Source organism: Macrobrachium nipponense, chromosome 1 (genome assembly GCF_015104395.2).
Source record: "Macrobrachium nipponense isolate FS-2020 chromosome 1, ASM1510439v2, whole genome shotgun sequence".
Lineage (NCBI taxonomy): Eukaryota > Metazoa > Arthropoda > Malacostraca > Decapoda > Palaemonidae > Macrobrachium > Macrobrachium nipponense.
Window position 1 is genome coordinate 110,881,592 of NC_087200.1, and position 16,123 is coordinate 110,897,714.

The 16,123-nt window shown below is 34.3% G+C and overlaps 1 protein-coding gene across 1 annotated transcript; it reads right to left on the reverse strand.

Annotated features, from left to right (window-relative positions):
• Positions 1 to 2,920: 2,920 nt before the first annotated feature.
• Positions 2,921 to 10,775, reverse strand: LOC135219561 (uncharacterized). Its single transcript, XM_064256432.1, has 5 exons — positions 10,613 to 10,775; positions 7,541 to 7,625; positions 7,091 to 7,381; positions 3,861 to 4,649; positions 2,921 to 3,724 (listed from the first exon to the last, which is right to left on the reverse strand). The coding sequence occupies exons 2-5, from the start codon at positions 7,598 to 7,600 to the stop codon at positions 3,710 to 3,712; spliced, it is 1,155 nt and encodes a 384-aa protein (XP_064112502.1). The 5' UTR covers positions 7,601 to 7,625; positions 10,613 to 10,775; the 3' UTR covers positions 2,921 to 3,709.
• Positions 10,776 to 16,123: the final 5,348 nt, after the last annotated feature.

A 16,123-nucleotide genomic window follows, 5' to 3' on the forward strand; every position in this document is an offset into this window, starting at 1 on the left:
ACTGATATCTACTGCATTAAAGTGTATTGATTTTCTTTATTCCCTCACATTTACATTATTGTTTTTATCAGCTCCCAAGCTAGAGCTTGATACCACCTATAAAGTATATAATGTATTTTATGATCATTGGACAGTGACTTTTAACTGGCCACTATGACCTGATCATTTTTAGTTTTTTGATAAATTTACCTCTTTTCCTTGAGGTAAGAAATTGCCATTTAAGATTTGATTTGGTATTTTCAACTATTTGGTGCCTATTGAAACTGAAGGCAACTGGATTATTGCATAACACTGAAAGACATCCTCCTCAGCCCATATGTTACTGCAATATTAGAAATTTCAAACTATTGCGTGGCTACTGAACCTGGCGGCAACTGTTTCATTGCATAAACTAAAGTCGTCCTCCTCAGCCCATATGTTACTGTATATTATAATCGATGTCTGCAAATGTCTGCGTAACCAATAACTAAAGTGCTAAATGGTGGTAATACAGCCTTTTTGATCGCTATATAAACATGAACCTTATGAAATCTCAACTTATTCCCTTTTCATGCATTTGTCTAATAATGTTAAAATTCCAATTTGTATCATATACTTTACAAAGTAAATTACATACACCATGGTTTGTAAGTTTCTTCAAGGAACCAAGTGTACTCCTATTTTGCTGAAACCAAATTGATATGAAGACTTTTGCTATGGAAGTAGATACTGGTTTTTTATTGTTACTCCAAGTTATTCTAATTCACAATCGCAAGAACACCAATACTAGTAATGAAAAAGTGAGCAAGCCTCGTGAAATTTCACTTTGTTCGAATAACCATATGGCACTTATCTGAATCCGACTTTAACTATAAAAACAAAGAACCAGGAATCTCAACTTTTTTCAGTGGCCACAGACATCAAGAACCTCCACTGGGAGAGGACCAAAGATAGTCAATCTGTTGTGCAGGGTATAGGGAACTTCTTGTTGATAAGGAAGAGGTAAAATGTACCCAACATGCAATCTTTAATCCTGGCCAATATGCAAAGCCTAATACATTTTGAGAAGGAAAATTCCTAGCTTTAAAATTTAAAGAAGCAAGATCAGAATAAAAATAAAATATTTACTACTGCCATTTTTTGCAGGTTCTTCCAAGAGTGATGCTAAGATTAAAAACAAGGAAATTACCAATACTCAATAAACAAATATGCAAACAGAAAAGATAGCACCAGGACCTCGTAGCAAAAATAAGCAGCCTTGGATTTCGTCAAATATCCACATTAGTAACCCAGCAAAAGTAAAAATGGAAAATGGATTACTGCGTGTCAAGTCTAGTGTACCTGAGTAACCATGAAGGTAGGATTTGGAACAAAACAGTAAAAAAATGAAAAATGGCTAATAATAACCAGACAAATTTTTAGAAGTTACGTATTACTATTTTCAAATTTTGGGTTGGGATCAAACAACAACAGGCCACGTGTCAATATAAATTTTCCAATATTGAACAAATGGCAAGATGATTTTTTTCATGACTTTCAATTCTCATCAACACCTGCAGAAACTAAACAAAAAAATTTCACCAACATTCTTGTAGAGTTGTGGAGAAAGTCTAATCTACCTACTGGCGTCAAGACATACTACTGTACTGCTCTAATTCTGTTGGGAAACAAAAGATAACCTTCCCGAATTCTTACCATAACACCATGGGCTGACTTATGAGAGGTGTTTCACTCCATAATTATTGATAGGACTAGTTCTCTTAACATATCTAATTCACAAATATTATCAGGTAATAGACCAATGCTAACTGTTGTTCCCTTTATTGGCGATTATAAACTATTGAAGTATAAGACCTTTCCTTACTCATCAAGGCAGAATGCTCATTAAAGGAGGAAAATGAACATAATTCATTTCCAAAACACATTAAGCCTTCACTAGGCTCCAAAACCCTCTTGTGATGGATTATTACAGTCAAGATTAACCAAACTAAAACTTCTTTCAGTTTTCTTCTGAAGATTGGAAAAGAAATCCACAAAATCAGTGTATAACGTGTTTACTTCTAAGGATTTACGTTTAATTTTACTTCACACTCGAGTACGGAGTAAAATTAAATGTAAATACTTAGAAGTAAACACGTTATACACAGTGATTTTGTGGGTTTCTTTTTCAACAGTCAAGATTGTCCTCGTTGAACCAAACAAAAACTTCTTTTAGTTTTCTTCTTAAGATTGAAAAAGAAACCCACAGAATTACTGTGTATAACGTGTTTACTTATAAGCATTTACATTTTATTTTACTCAACACTGGAGTACTTTCAGGCCCTATCTGTGGCCCATTTTCAAGAGATGTGTAGGTTGTCAGCCTGGGTCAACAAGTAGTAGTTCCAGAAGACTGCTGGGCCTTGACCCAGGCTGACAACCTACACATCTCTTGAAAATGGGCCACAGATAGGGCCTGAAAGTACTCCAGTGTTGTGTAAAATAAAATGTAAATACTTATAAGTAAACACGTTATACACTGTAATTGTGTGGGTTTCTTTTTGTTCTACTTAATACACGTAGTTCACATAACAAAATCCATTATCTTTCCATCTACGAAAACTGTTCCTTTATTAGAGCCTGGTTTAGTTGAGGAGTCATTTATATATCAAAAGGATTAATATTGGTTTACAAAACCCAATAATAATAATAATAATACATTCAAGTACTTTGCTTTAGTGATGCAACGACACAGTGTAGTAGCTCTATTTATTTTTGGTCACTTCAACAAAAAGGAACCTTGATAGACATTTTTAGAGATCTTATGACTACCTCTTCTACTGAAATTACTCAAGACGAAAAGAAGTGAAGTTCCGAACTCTAAATGGAAACATTTACTATTCAAAAGAATTTATGATTCTTTAACCAAGACGAATACAAGGGTTAGGGTATGGCTGCAGTCTACAGTTTAATAGTTTATTAGAGCAGAATGCAAATAAATGCAGAGAACAGCAACCTTCTAGAACTAAAGAGCCAAGAAGGGAGAAAAGCAATCTGGGGAGATATCCTTCTTATGAGAGCTACTCCAGTCCTGGAAAAACACAGCAGTGGTGGCCGTTAAGTTTACATACTTTTTATCGACCCTTAAATATAAATGAACATAACAACACACATCCAATCCCAAACTCATAACAAAGTATATAAAATTACACAGATTACTTTCTATCTAATTCTTGTATTGCTCAACAACAATATTAAGTTTTCAGATACGGAGAAATATATAAAAACAAATTAAGTCTACGAACACACATACACACCAAATGAATTATAAGCTCTGGCTATCAATATACCCTAGTGAATATCAGCTAGTACAACTGCCGTAAAAGACGTCAACTGAGTCAGATAAAAGCATTTGAGTGACACGAGTACTTTCCGATTCATGTTACCTGAAGCTGGTCTTAATGCTAACATTGGTTTAACTGCCAGTGCAGATCGTATACGATTTATTAGTTTCTATTAAAGAATTTTATACAATTAAAGAATTTTACACAATCAAAAAATTTTATAGGATAAATTGTCAATGTGAATAAGTCATTCTGTACCATGTACCTTAATTAACATCTGTTCAGTAGAAATATGAATTCTGTTAGGCATGAATTAAAATCTCAAAAGTTAGTTTGATTCATCAAACGAACATTTCTTTCTGCTCATCTTCCATCTGCCTTCTGTGCCAAGTATGCAGTAATTCCTCTCATTCGGTATCATCCTGCAATAAAATAAAAATAAAATATTTTATGGTAATAACAAGTAATTATTGGAAAAGTAACACATTTTCAAAATAAAAATAAAAATTTCATCTCTTAGGTACAATACTGACAAAAAAAGGATCCTTTATTACGTACTTTGGTGAGAGGAATAGTTTTCCTTGATATTCTCTCCAAAGCCCGTTTAATTAGTGATGTCCCAACACCTTTGCTGAATTCAGAGAGGCGCAAAGCATGAGACAGAGTCGAAAAGCTGAATGAGTCATCTTTCAGCAAGAGGGGGAGGAGCTCAGCCCGATTAAATAGAGCTGCTAGCAACAGGGCATATTTGAGAAAGTCCTCTGGGTAACTTTCTTTTAAACTAAATAGCTTCTCCGCTATGTCATCCGTGGTTCCAACAATGGCAGCTGTAAACAGAGCCCCATATATCACCCCTTCTTCAAGCTTGCCCTGAGTCAGTGATTCTTCAACCTCAATCATTCCCTTTCCAAGGACTGCTTTTGCAATGTTGATGTTGATTTCAACATTAGGAATCAACAGTTTCAGTGTATTTTCCACCATGCAAAAGTCTCTCTTTTCCATTGCAACCTTCAGTACTCTAAAGCAATAGTAATTATTATTTTTAAAGCATTGCTTGAAAACTTTCTCTGCTCCAACATAATTCCACAAATCATTATTGTACAATATTGTGAAAACGATGTTATTGATTACGCCTGAATGAAGAGGGAATGCTCGATCAATAATTATCTTGACAACATCTTCTTCACAGGATTTGGCTGCAGCTTCAAAGATAGCCGTTGCTTCGTCCATGCTCAAAGCTAGTCCTGCTTTGAGCAGAATTTCAATCATCTTCCAATTATTGCGACCGAGAGCAACACCGATAGCATGTCCTGTAGATAGTGTTTTGTTGATCAAATCAATTTTGCACTGAAAAAATAATTTCAATATGTTAGAATTGAATTGCTAATATTATAAAATTAGCAAAAGGATTACTGTGCTGAAACAAAACAAAGTTAGTCTTGAATTATAAAAAATATCAGCAAAAGGATTAATGTGCTGAAACAAACAAACAAATCCTCTTTCCCTAAACATTGCCTGTTAATTGAATTTACACAAATTAGTCCAGCTTCTTCAAGCTATAACCTTATCTAGCAGGGGTGACTCAATACTCTATAACTAAATAATATTATCATGATTAGTGACAAATGTAAAAACTGTATTCAAATGGCATGAATAAAACTACCATTATCATGAATGGTACATTTGGGATGTCTGATTATCATTATTTAACTTTGAACGATCCCAAGATAATTCTTTTATGCGATAAAAATGGGGATGTCTTTTACAGTTTATTGTTTGCTCTAGTATATATAATAGTACATATTCTATTTTGGGAAAATAGTTTTTAAGCATGAAAATCTACTGTACTTATTGGATACATTATCTGGATATTAAGTAACAGTCAGTAAATATAGGGCCAGAAAACATAATAATGTCCTACCATGACAGTGGCTGGTTGTCTCCAATTCTGATAGGCTGGTTAGGCTGAATTTATTTTTTTTACTAAGCATGATTCCTAAGGCACTAACACTATTCTAAATACACGTAGTTACTCTAATGTTTGTTTGTTTGTAAGGTGTTTTTACGTTGCATGGAACCAGTGGTTATTCAGCAACTGGACCAACGGCTTTACGTGACTTCCGAACCACGTCGAGAGTGAACTTCTTTCACCAGAAATACACTTCTCTCGCACAGAATGGAATGCCTGAGAATCGAACTCGCGGCCACCATGGTGGCAGGTCAAGACCATACCGATCACGCCACTGAGGCGCTATTGTTAGTCTAATGTCCAGGACTGAATTAACAGAAGACACCTCTCATTTAGCATCATGTTATTGTAGGATCCATTTGTTGATTGACCCTTTTCTCTAACTTTACTTCAATGTTGAACAAATTATTCTCCCTTAATGTTCTTGTTTAAATTATTCTCCCTACAGTTACCTCACCGCAACTATAGACCATTTGCCTTCTCTTTCTATCTCACTCGCTTACCTAATTCATCCTCAAGTTCAACGGTGCGTGATCTCTTGTCATATAATCGCATCTCATATAATCTCATTTATTCCTTCAATATTTTAAACTGCTTCATCACACCACTCAGTCACTTTATTACCTATACCTACACTCCCATACCTACGAACGCTGTCCCTACCACATAACACAAATTTTACCATCTCTTTTTCTATTCCTTTCACTTGCAGTTACTTAACCCCAGCCCATATTTCAGAAAACTGCGATTATATGCTCTTCTCTCTTACCTCTTTTCACACGTACTTGTTTCACTTAACCCAAGTACACTACACTAATGAATATTCTTCTTTGGGAACCATAATATTATACTACAGCGATCAATTTACTTTTTAGACAATTTCTGAACACGTCTTCCTCATTTACTCCAGGATTTCTATGCCTACCAACAACGTCATCCCTTTCTTTATCACGTTCGTTTGTATTTTGACGAACCCAGCACAGCCACCCTTTCAGACTTCGATTTTCCAAAATCTTACTCTTTCATTCCCTTTTCTGATATCAAACTCAACCTTACTCACGCAACCACTGATCTAGTACATCTAAGCTCTTTCACCAATCCCACACAATCCAATACTTTCTGGCGCTACAAGTGCTATCCCCTGGCAGTACCCGATCCTATACATAATATCCTTTTCAACCGTTGACCCCCAAACGTCAAACCACCCAGCTTCCTATAGAGTACAGGCTCAGCAGCTATTTATGGGGCACTTTTTTCCTCCAAGGAGGTCCAGAGGCCTTTATTAGGATCTCAATATGCTTGGGGTACATTAAACCTATACCCTAAAACCTTTTTCCTTTGGAGGTGGCTTAGGAAACAAGAGAAGTATTTCAAAACCCTCCAAAACTCATCTCTATTAATTCCATGGCAAGCTTTCTCCCGCTACATATACACCAAATTTGTCATCAAATTTTTAGAAGAAAAAGAAAAACTTTCAAAGTCTAATCCCACACTCGTCCACCCCTAACAACCTTCCTGTCTTCCGGCTTTCTTCCTTATTGAAACCTTTATCTTACGCCGTCATACATATACTTGCTAATTTTACATACTAAGGCAAAAACATTTATAGACAGTCATATATCATTTATCGAATACAACTCTTTAGCTTCACGAATTATTCTTAGTTTCCCAGCCAAAAGCTCATGAATGTCAATTGAAACTTTAGAACACTTGACATAACAAAATGTAGCTGGATTCACATCTAATTCCTTAAATATTTACTAGTAAACCCATAATACAGATCTAATCACTCATTATGAAAGTAAAACGAATGACTAACCTTTGATGGAGAAGAAATCAGCGCTTCTACACATTCCACATGATTTTTGGTCACAGCCAGAGAGAGAGGTGTATTTCCTTTTCCATGGAGGTTTCTTGAAAGTGTAGTTCCCTGATTCAGGTGGACATCTGGGAACTTCAGCAGCTCCTTCAAGAAGTGAACGTAATTCCCTTCACAGGCAATGTGAACCAGAGTTCTGTAATTCATGTCAGTGGCATTGATGTTACCCCCTTCATTTAACCATTGCAGCACCTTTTCACTGTTTCCGTTTGCAGCTTCTTGATAGATAATCTGTTGCCATGCAGAGAGTGCAATTGAAATATAGTCATTTCCAGGAATTATTCATTTGAATGTACAAGCACAAAACGAGCAAAATTCACTAAAACCAATATTATGGCAAAGGCTGCTTTTTTTTTTTTTTTTTTTTTTTTTTGAAGAATTAAAACTCACCAAAGGAAGCATGCCGTATGATGTCTCTGGACAATGACATATATGTCTTGTTGCCGGCATGATGATGAATACCAACGAAGGATTTCTGGAATAAAAAAAAATTTGCACTACGGTCTATATATATATATATATATATATATATATATATATATATATATATATATATATATGTGTGTGTGTGTGTGTGTGTGTGTGTAATAATATATAAATATATATGTGTGTGTGTGTATTCAAAAACATCATTCCATAAAGGTAATCTTTCAATTAATATCTTATAGTCGAATTTAACCTTAACGACACTTACATGGCCAGTGATTTAATATCACAAAACAGACTGAATTAAAGATGACGGTAAATGTCATACAACGCACTCAAGTACCGGAGAAAGAAATAAAATGGCTGGATGAGAAACAAAGAAAGAAATGAAAAGGATGAACTAATGTTTCCTGACTTCTCAAATAAATGAGTTATTCTCCGATGTCTTGGAAGAGAACCATTCTAAACATTTAACAGCGGCCATAAAAAGGAAGTCATAAACAATGTCACATTTTGATAAAGAAAAAATCCACAGGATAGAAAGTCAAATTTATTTATTATCAAAATTTACAACATAGTTTGTAAATAAGAGCAATTCACAAATTGTAAATAAGAGCAATTTACAAAAGTAAAATAAACCAACAAACCCACCCCCACAAAAAAATCGTAATCATACTGTATTGGCAAAACAACAATTCATAAATGAGAAGAGATTTTAGATTCGTTTTGATTGACCAATCTCTCTCTCAAAGCCAAACCACTTCTAGGGCAGATGGGAACTATGCGTGAGTGAAAGAGGGAGGAAGGGGCTGGAAGGGGTGGGTTGGGGGGCGGGCAGTGAGTACACAAGAGATATTCTACTGGCCACTCGATCTTTTCAAATTACTCATTGCTAAGTAAACAGATTTAATTTACCGTGGTGAAGAGATACTAAAACCAAAATATATTACATTTAATGAAAATAATACACCAAAAAGATTCTATTTGCACATATAAATATAATTAATTCATTTGCAAAGAAAGAAAAAAATAACATATAGTCAAAATACGGAAATTACGCAGTAAAAAAAAACACGCACTGGCAACGGCTATCTACGTAAGTAGTTTAAAGCTTGGTAATTTATAGGAGCTTGTCGTTGTCGCGCGCACACAAGCACAAACACACATACATACATATAATATATGCTTATAATCACGTTTGCTAAGCCATCTTCAGAAAATCTACATCGGTTTTAATTTTTTACGGTGGTGTCTAATACATTCATTCTTACATATTATACACACATGTATAGGTGCGAGTGTGTATGTAGTCATGGTTATGTTATGTAGTATATATATATATTAATATATATATATATATATATATATATATATATATGTGTGTGTGTGTGTGTGTGTGTGTCCAACTGGTCACGTTTACTTAATGGTTACATTAACCGCAATGCCCTCTCAACTTCTCGAATTCGAGAAATGAAGATGGCATTGTGGTAATTACCATTAGGACTTTTTGTACATAAAAACTTCGCTTCGAGCACTTAGTTTGATAATGAGCTGGACAGCAAGAACACTTGCCATAATTTCTCGTTTTTTTTTTTTTTCTATCTTGAAATAATTTCCAAAACAACTGTTATACTTCACACCCCGTTGATAAAATTGTTGTCAATAAGTTATAATGAAACTTTTACCATGCCATCCTAACATATCCTCAGTTTATTACGAAATCGTGCTTATTTCATTGCCATATGTGAATATTGCATTTTCTAGACGTCAACTCGCCACAGCTCCGAGGCCTTTGCACCATAAATATTATTCTGAACCTATCAGATATTATGGTCAAATTCTTCAAGCCTGTCTACACTCCGCGAAAATGAGTTCGTTTCGTTTGTCCGTTGAGAGAGAGAGAGAGAGAGAGAGAGAGAGAGAGAGAGAGAATAGTAACCTCCGTTTCTCTGCTTTCACATAATAAAATGAAAATATAACCACGACAATTCTGCATGTGAAAGGATCACCGTAGGTGTTGAGTCAGGGTGTTGTTTATATGTTAATGCACGAATTATATTTATGAATTTACCGTCGGTGCCACTGGTATCTCTCTCTCCCCCTCTCAAGCTTTCTCCATACTACCTACCGTGCGCGCCCCACACATACAAACACGCATACATATATATACATACACACACACACACACACACACACACACACATATATATATGGTATATATATATATATATATATATATATATACTTATATATATATATATATATATATATATTATATAGGGGAATCATATTAAAGTGCTTCTGAGTAGACCAGGATTCGCTATACTTAGGAAATCAAATCACATCCAAGGGGAATTATAAATGATAAGTGAATCAGCCGAACTCTAGGAGATATGACTACAGTAGCACTAGGTAATTAGAGCACAGGGACCGCAAGGCTAAACAAAAGTAAGCGGGAAAAGACTAAAATGTGTGTGCAACTAAAGGCCAAGGGGACGCTGTAACCACCGTTAGTAATGCCAACAGTGCACCGTTTGAAGTGTGCTGACGACAACAACCACCTCCTGTTGCGCATTGCTAAATGTGTCTCTAATTTTTTTTCTTTGCCAGACTTCGCAAGAGGACGTTATGCTGAATATGTAGATTCTGGTTTAACCTCTTTACCTTCATAAGAGGAGCATATTCAGGATTTGTTTGAGCAGCAGAAGGACATTTCGGGGTCCTCAGCCATAGGAGGTTAGGTAACAAGATGGGAGTTATCTCGAAAGATGGGGTTAGTAGCAATAGGATACTGAGCAGGTATAGCAAAGGAATTTGAAGTCTCACGGGTTTTGGTAATTTTAGGTGAGGTACTTCTAACCTGTTTCTTATTACTGGGAAATACAAAATTACTCTAACTTCTCAGTTTCCTTTGCTGAAATGAAATGTTTAGAGCTGCTGAGACACGAGGGGTGGATAGCTATATATAAAAAAAATGTTCAATACACATGAAGAAAGACTTGAAAAAAGTAAGAATGGCCACTTCAGTTAACCTACCAAAACAGAAGATTCCAGTTTCAATTTGATGACTTCCCCTGAACGTCGCAACTTCACCGAGAGAGCGTCACTGGTCCCAACGTCCGTCTGACCATTAAACCTGATTCCGCCGCTGTCAAGAGCAGAGTGGCTCTCCTCTGACTCTGAGACAGTCTGAGTCTGAGGCTCAGAGCTTCTCCCTGCCGCACACTTAAGCCCTTCCCCCACCAGGTTGCCAACTGCCAACCAAATCATAATTGATATTTTTTCCCGTTCTAATCGTCGGAGAAACAGTATTCAAATGTTACCTTTTATTTGCTATAAATGATCATCATGCTCTCAAATTATATCAGACGAAAGCTGACTTTTCAACTGACATTTTGGCCGAGTGAAGTTACTCGTAACGGACTGGCTACTTGCATGCGGACGTGCCAAGACAAGTTCCAACGTCATAGAATCTAGATATTTTGTCAGATTACAAACCGTTTTCAACTTGCATATAATATTTTACATGAGCTCTCCACTATGAAATCGCTCGACAATTACTCGGAAAGTTTATATCATCATTTTAAAACGACGAAATGACCTTAAAGCGATGTAGGATAATACTGCACGGCTTGATGACGTCATGCAGCTAATAATACAAACGTGATGCAATAAAATTGTTGTATCGTTTGATCCGTCGATGACACCACCCACGCTCTCGCAACGTTCTGTATTTTTCTTTTTTTCTTTTTGTAGGAGTTTTCCAACTTCTTGTAATAGATGCAAAATGAAACCAGACATTGTTTAGGACACGACAACGCTAAATTCACGCTTTGGTTTATTCCCAATTGTAATGAATTCATAATAAAATAGAAACTTTGCTAGACTTTGGTAATGTTTTTGTGCTTAAAAGGCTCTTTTTTCACTGATTCAGTTATTACTGCTTAGCCTTTGTGGGTTTCTGGAAAAACTCATTATTACGATTTTTGTCGAGTTCATCAATCTTTATACATATTAATGCTATGGATGCAAAGTGTTCAAAGTTTTTATTCGGCATGGACAGATGAGTGAATGTTTCGTGGAAAATCTACCAGATATTTTACTTTTACTTTTAACAACTATCAATAAAAGGTGTCGATGACCATAGCCCTGCTAACCTTTCGTTTACACGGTTAATCATCAGTATTTTACAAAAATTATTTACGGGATATTAATTCTCAAGAGCCTTGAAATCATGTTGAAAAAATAAGTCATATTTTTCTGGTTGCAACCCTATTTCTCGTGATACTAGGAATCCGGGGGGCAACAGCGAATGAACATTACATTTTAATGTCATGACTAGAAATAGATTTTTCCGTAATGGTGAGCAGGATCTTACATACTGTGTATATATAGTTCATTGCTTGCTCTGTCTCTCCTTCCTTCAATAACACAAATGCACGAAGGCACAACCATATGCTAAAATCTAAAATCCAACTTCAAAAAATCTTTTATAACATATTTTTTCTCAAAAAAAATTCAGTGCGGCTGCGATAGCATGAAGTACATGGATAATAACGTAATTCACTCATGTATAAAAGTTTATTCTTCACAGATATATATACTCTCTCTCTCTCTCTCAGAGAAAAAGTGACCGTAGAAATGAAATATATATACACACATATATACATATACGTATGTATATATATAGATATATGTTTGTGTTATATATATATATAGATATATATATATATATATATACATACATACACACACACACACACACACACACACACACTATATATATATATATATGTATATATATATATATATATATATATATATATATATATATATATATATATATAGAAGACTAGAAAGGGGGCTGAAGGCCTACAGATATCACAAGGCGGAGAGGTAAAGGCATGTCTCAGCGTACATAATTTATTGCCGACGTTTCACATCGCTTCATTGCATTTTCAAGGCTGGAATTGATAAAAATACAAACATATAAGACTCGTCACTGATAAAACACGGTATAATATTTAAAATTGGACACTAAAACACTAACACATTTAAAATGTAAAAATTACTGTACAACAACACTAGGTTGGAGAGACAACCTACCAGAGTAAAAAATAGAAGGTGACTGAAGGACAGAGCGGGAGAAAGAAATAAATAAAAAACAACCACACACAAAACTATACAAAAGACGAGAGACAGAACTGAAGTAAACAAACAAGTGGTTAGGCTATGAACAACTGAACTGACGAGGACTGGGCATTTAAATTCGGTACATTAGCTTTGATTAAAATGGATTCCATTGTTAAAAGCTCATCATCTTTATTGGCTGATCCAATAATTTTAAAATCATCGATGTCCAAGCGGGAGCGACAGGTAGTAGAGTGGCTACGGATGCTAGTTAGCTCTGGATTGGATAGTTTGCATCCTGTTCGGAAACTGCGCCCACAATGAAGTTTCCGAACAGGACGCAAACTATCCAATCCAGAGTGTGAAACGTCGGCAATAAATTATGTACGCTGAGACATGCCTTTACCTCTCCGCCTTGTGGATATATATATATATATATATATATATATATAATATATATATATATTATATATATATTATGTTTATATCTAATAACACTATATATAATATTTATATATAACTTATATTTTATATATGTTATATTTAAATAATATACATATATATATATATAGTATATAATATAATTAGATCTATATATGCTTAAAAAATCACAAGTAGAATGCATTTTTTTATATCTATATATATATATATATGTATATATTATAATATATATATATACCTATATATTATATATACCTCATATTAGTATATATATATAATATAATATATATACCTATATAGATATATAGATATCTATATATATATTATATATATTATATATATTATATATATATATATATACACCTATATACAACGCATATCCTATATCCATATTATCAAATACAGCCTTACTATACACGCATTCCTAATTTCCCCCACCCCAAAATAAAGCTTCTATGAAATTTAAAATAACAAATGTTCAATTCAAAGAATGCAGCAAAATTTGAAAGAGTAAAAATAGTAATTCCAATTAACCAACCTAAAGACAAAGGATCTCAGCTTCGATTTGGTGGCGTTTCGTCGCAGCTAAAAAACTTCTATAACATAGTGGGGGGGGGGGGGGTGGTGCTGGGAATGCGATACACTAACCGCCAACCCGTCCCCCCCCCTTCTAAAAAAAAAAAAAAAAAAAAAAAAAACCATCTTCAATTTTGCTGAGACTCTACAGCCTTCCAGATTCTGAGCTTCGTCCACAGGAACATAAGACATTTTTTATTTCGCATATAGTAAATGCTTTATATAAGAACAGCATCATGAAAATACATGAAAAATATATCATGTAAATGCAAAAATTAAAACTTACGCAGAAAATTTATCTCAAGAGGATTAAAACAAGGAAATAGGTTTGAACCGAAGTAGGAGAAAAAGGCACCGTTTGAGTGATGCCACTCAGCCATTTATTCAAACGGGAAACAATAAAAGTAAACTAAACATACTTTCAGTTTGAATATCTACTAAGACTCCGTTTGAAAATTTTATATGTGTGTACATTTTTCGGGCTTTTGAAATAGTGAGAAATAAAGGCAAAAGGACATCGGGTACAGATTTAAGACAGGATAATGTTACAATAATAATTTCGATCTACCCTATGTAATGTAATCGTGACATAAAAACATACTAAGCTTTGGTAACGTTTTCATTTTTAAAAGACGACTCCAGACGCAATTTTCTTAAAGCTTCTCTAAGGGTTGTGGGACATAACACAACGGAAATTTTTGGCCTCGTGTTTTTCTCAAAACTTCCCAATTCATTTCGATGTTCACCAAGCATATCTATATCTGTACGTAAATATCAATTTGTGGATGCGAAGTGTTCAAAGAATCTATTGAGCATGGATGGGTGAGTGCAAAGTTCATGGAAATCTGCGAAATAATCTTTCCTATTATTTTAAGCAATCATTACTTTACAGTGTCAATAACCAAAGCTCGAAGCATCACGTTAACAGTGCCAACCAATCAAACAATCTACAATCTAGCAGGATAATTAACTCCACCCAGTCATCACCCTGAATCTTTTGACGCTGGAAACGTCACTTTAACACTTGTATTTAATGGAAGGTATTTCTTACAAGATGCTGACTTTCACATTTCCAATTTTGTTCCCTTTGTTCTCATCAGGGTTAAAGTTTCATTACACAGTTTTCCATCCTTCGTTGCAAATATATAGCTTTCATTTTCATTTGAATGAAATGTATGGTATACGTGATGACAAGACAAAGAGATTGTTTTCGTTAAGATCAGATGAATTATATGTACAAATAATTTATTGCAAAAGCTGCATCTCTCGCTCTCTTTCTTCCATACAAACATTATATATATATATATATATATATATATATATATATATATATATATATATATATATATATATATACACGTGCAAATGAATATGCAAATAACATTTATTGATTTATTTGTGTGTATATAGTGTATATATATATATATATAGTATATATATATATATATATAATATATATAGATATATAGATAGATATATATATATATATATATATATATATATATATATAGTCTTATTATGTAAGTTTTGTAATGCAATTATAATTTTTGGTAATATGATTAATTCACCTCAGAACCTGTGTTTCAGATTGTTATGAAATGTATGTCTTTTGTGTTTTCAGAATTCCAATCCCCCCATTTAAAAAAATAACACATGTTTTAAGAAGTGTAACTTTTCATTTTCAAACATACATAAGGTGGAGAGAGGAAAAACATACGTAAGACAGATTGTTATTCACACCTTGAGAATGTCTGAGCCAGCTGATTTCTTTATCCACGTAAACATACATAGGGACTTCCCAGGCAGCATCGAGTCCTTCGAGAACCTTCCCTACAATGATGTTATTCATGTTTAACATAGAGAGATGACGTAATATGTTTTTGTCTTGAACTCGATGCTAATCGCCCCATATGCCCATACGCTTATGGGGATAGAGAACTACTCATTCAATTCCGAGACCTAGCCGCTTGCGGTAGAAATCTCTTCTCTCTCTCGCTCGCTCACTCAAGATTACCATAACGTAATTCACGTTTATATATGAGGTGGTCATTCATTAATATATAATTCTTAGTAATGTATGTGTTAGTTTGTGGAATCTGAGCATAGTGTTATTTAATATTATTTTTGTGAGGGCGCCCACAAAAATATTGAGGAGATTGAAATTGTGACAGGCGTATTCCTTTGATCGAAGAGTTGCAACTGCATATACAGGTATTTTGTTACAAATGTTTTGAAGTGCACTTCGAGGTTATTTTACAGTTTGGATAAATTATCATTTTCAATACATTTTTTCTTTATTGCTTTGTTCTTTTGACATGTCCATTTTATATGCTTAATGTTTTTGTACTGTCAATGCTTTAATTGTTTTCATATTATGCATTATGTTTTTTTTTGCATTGT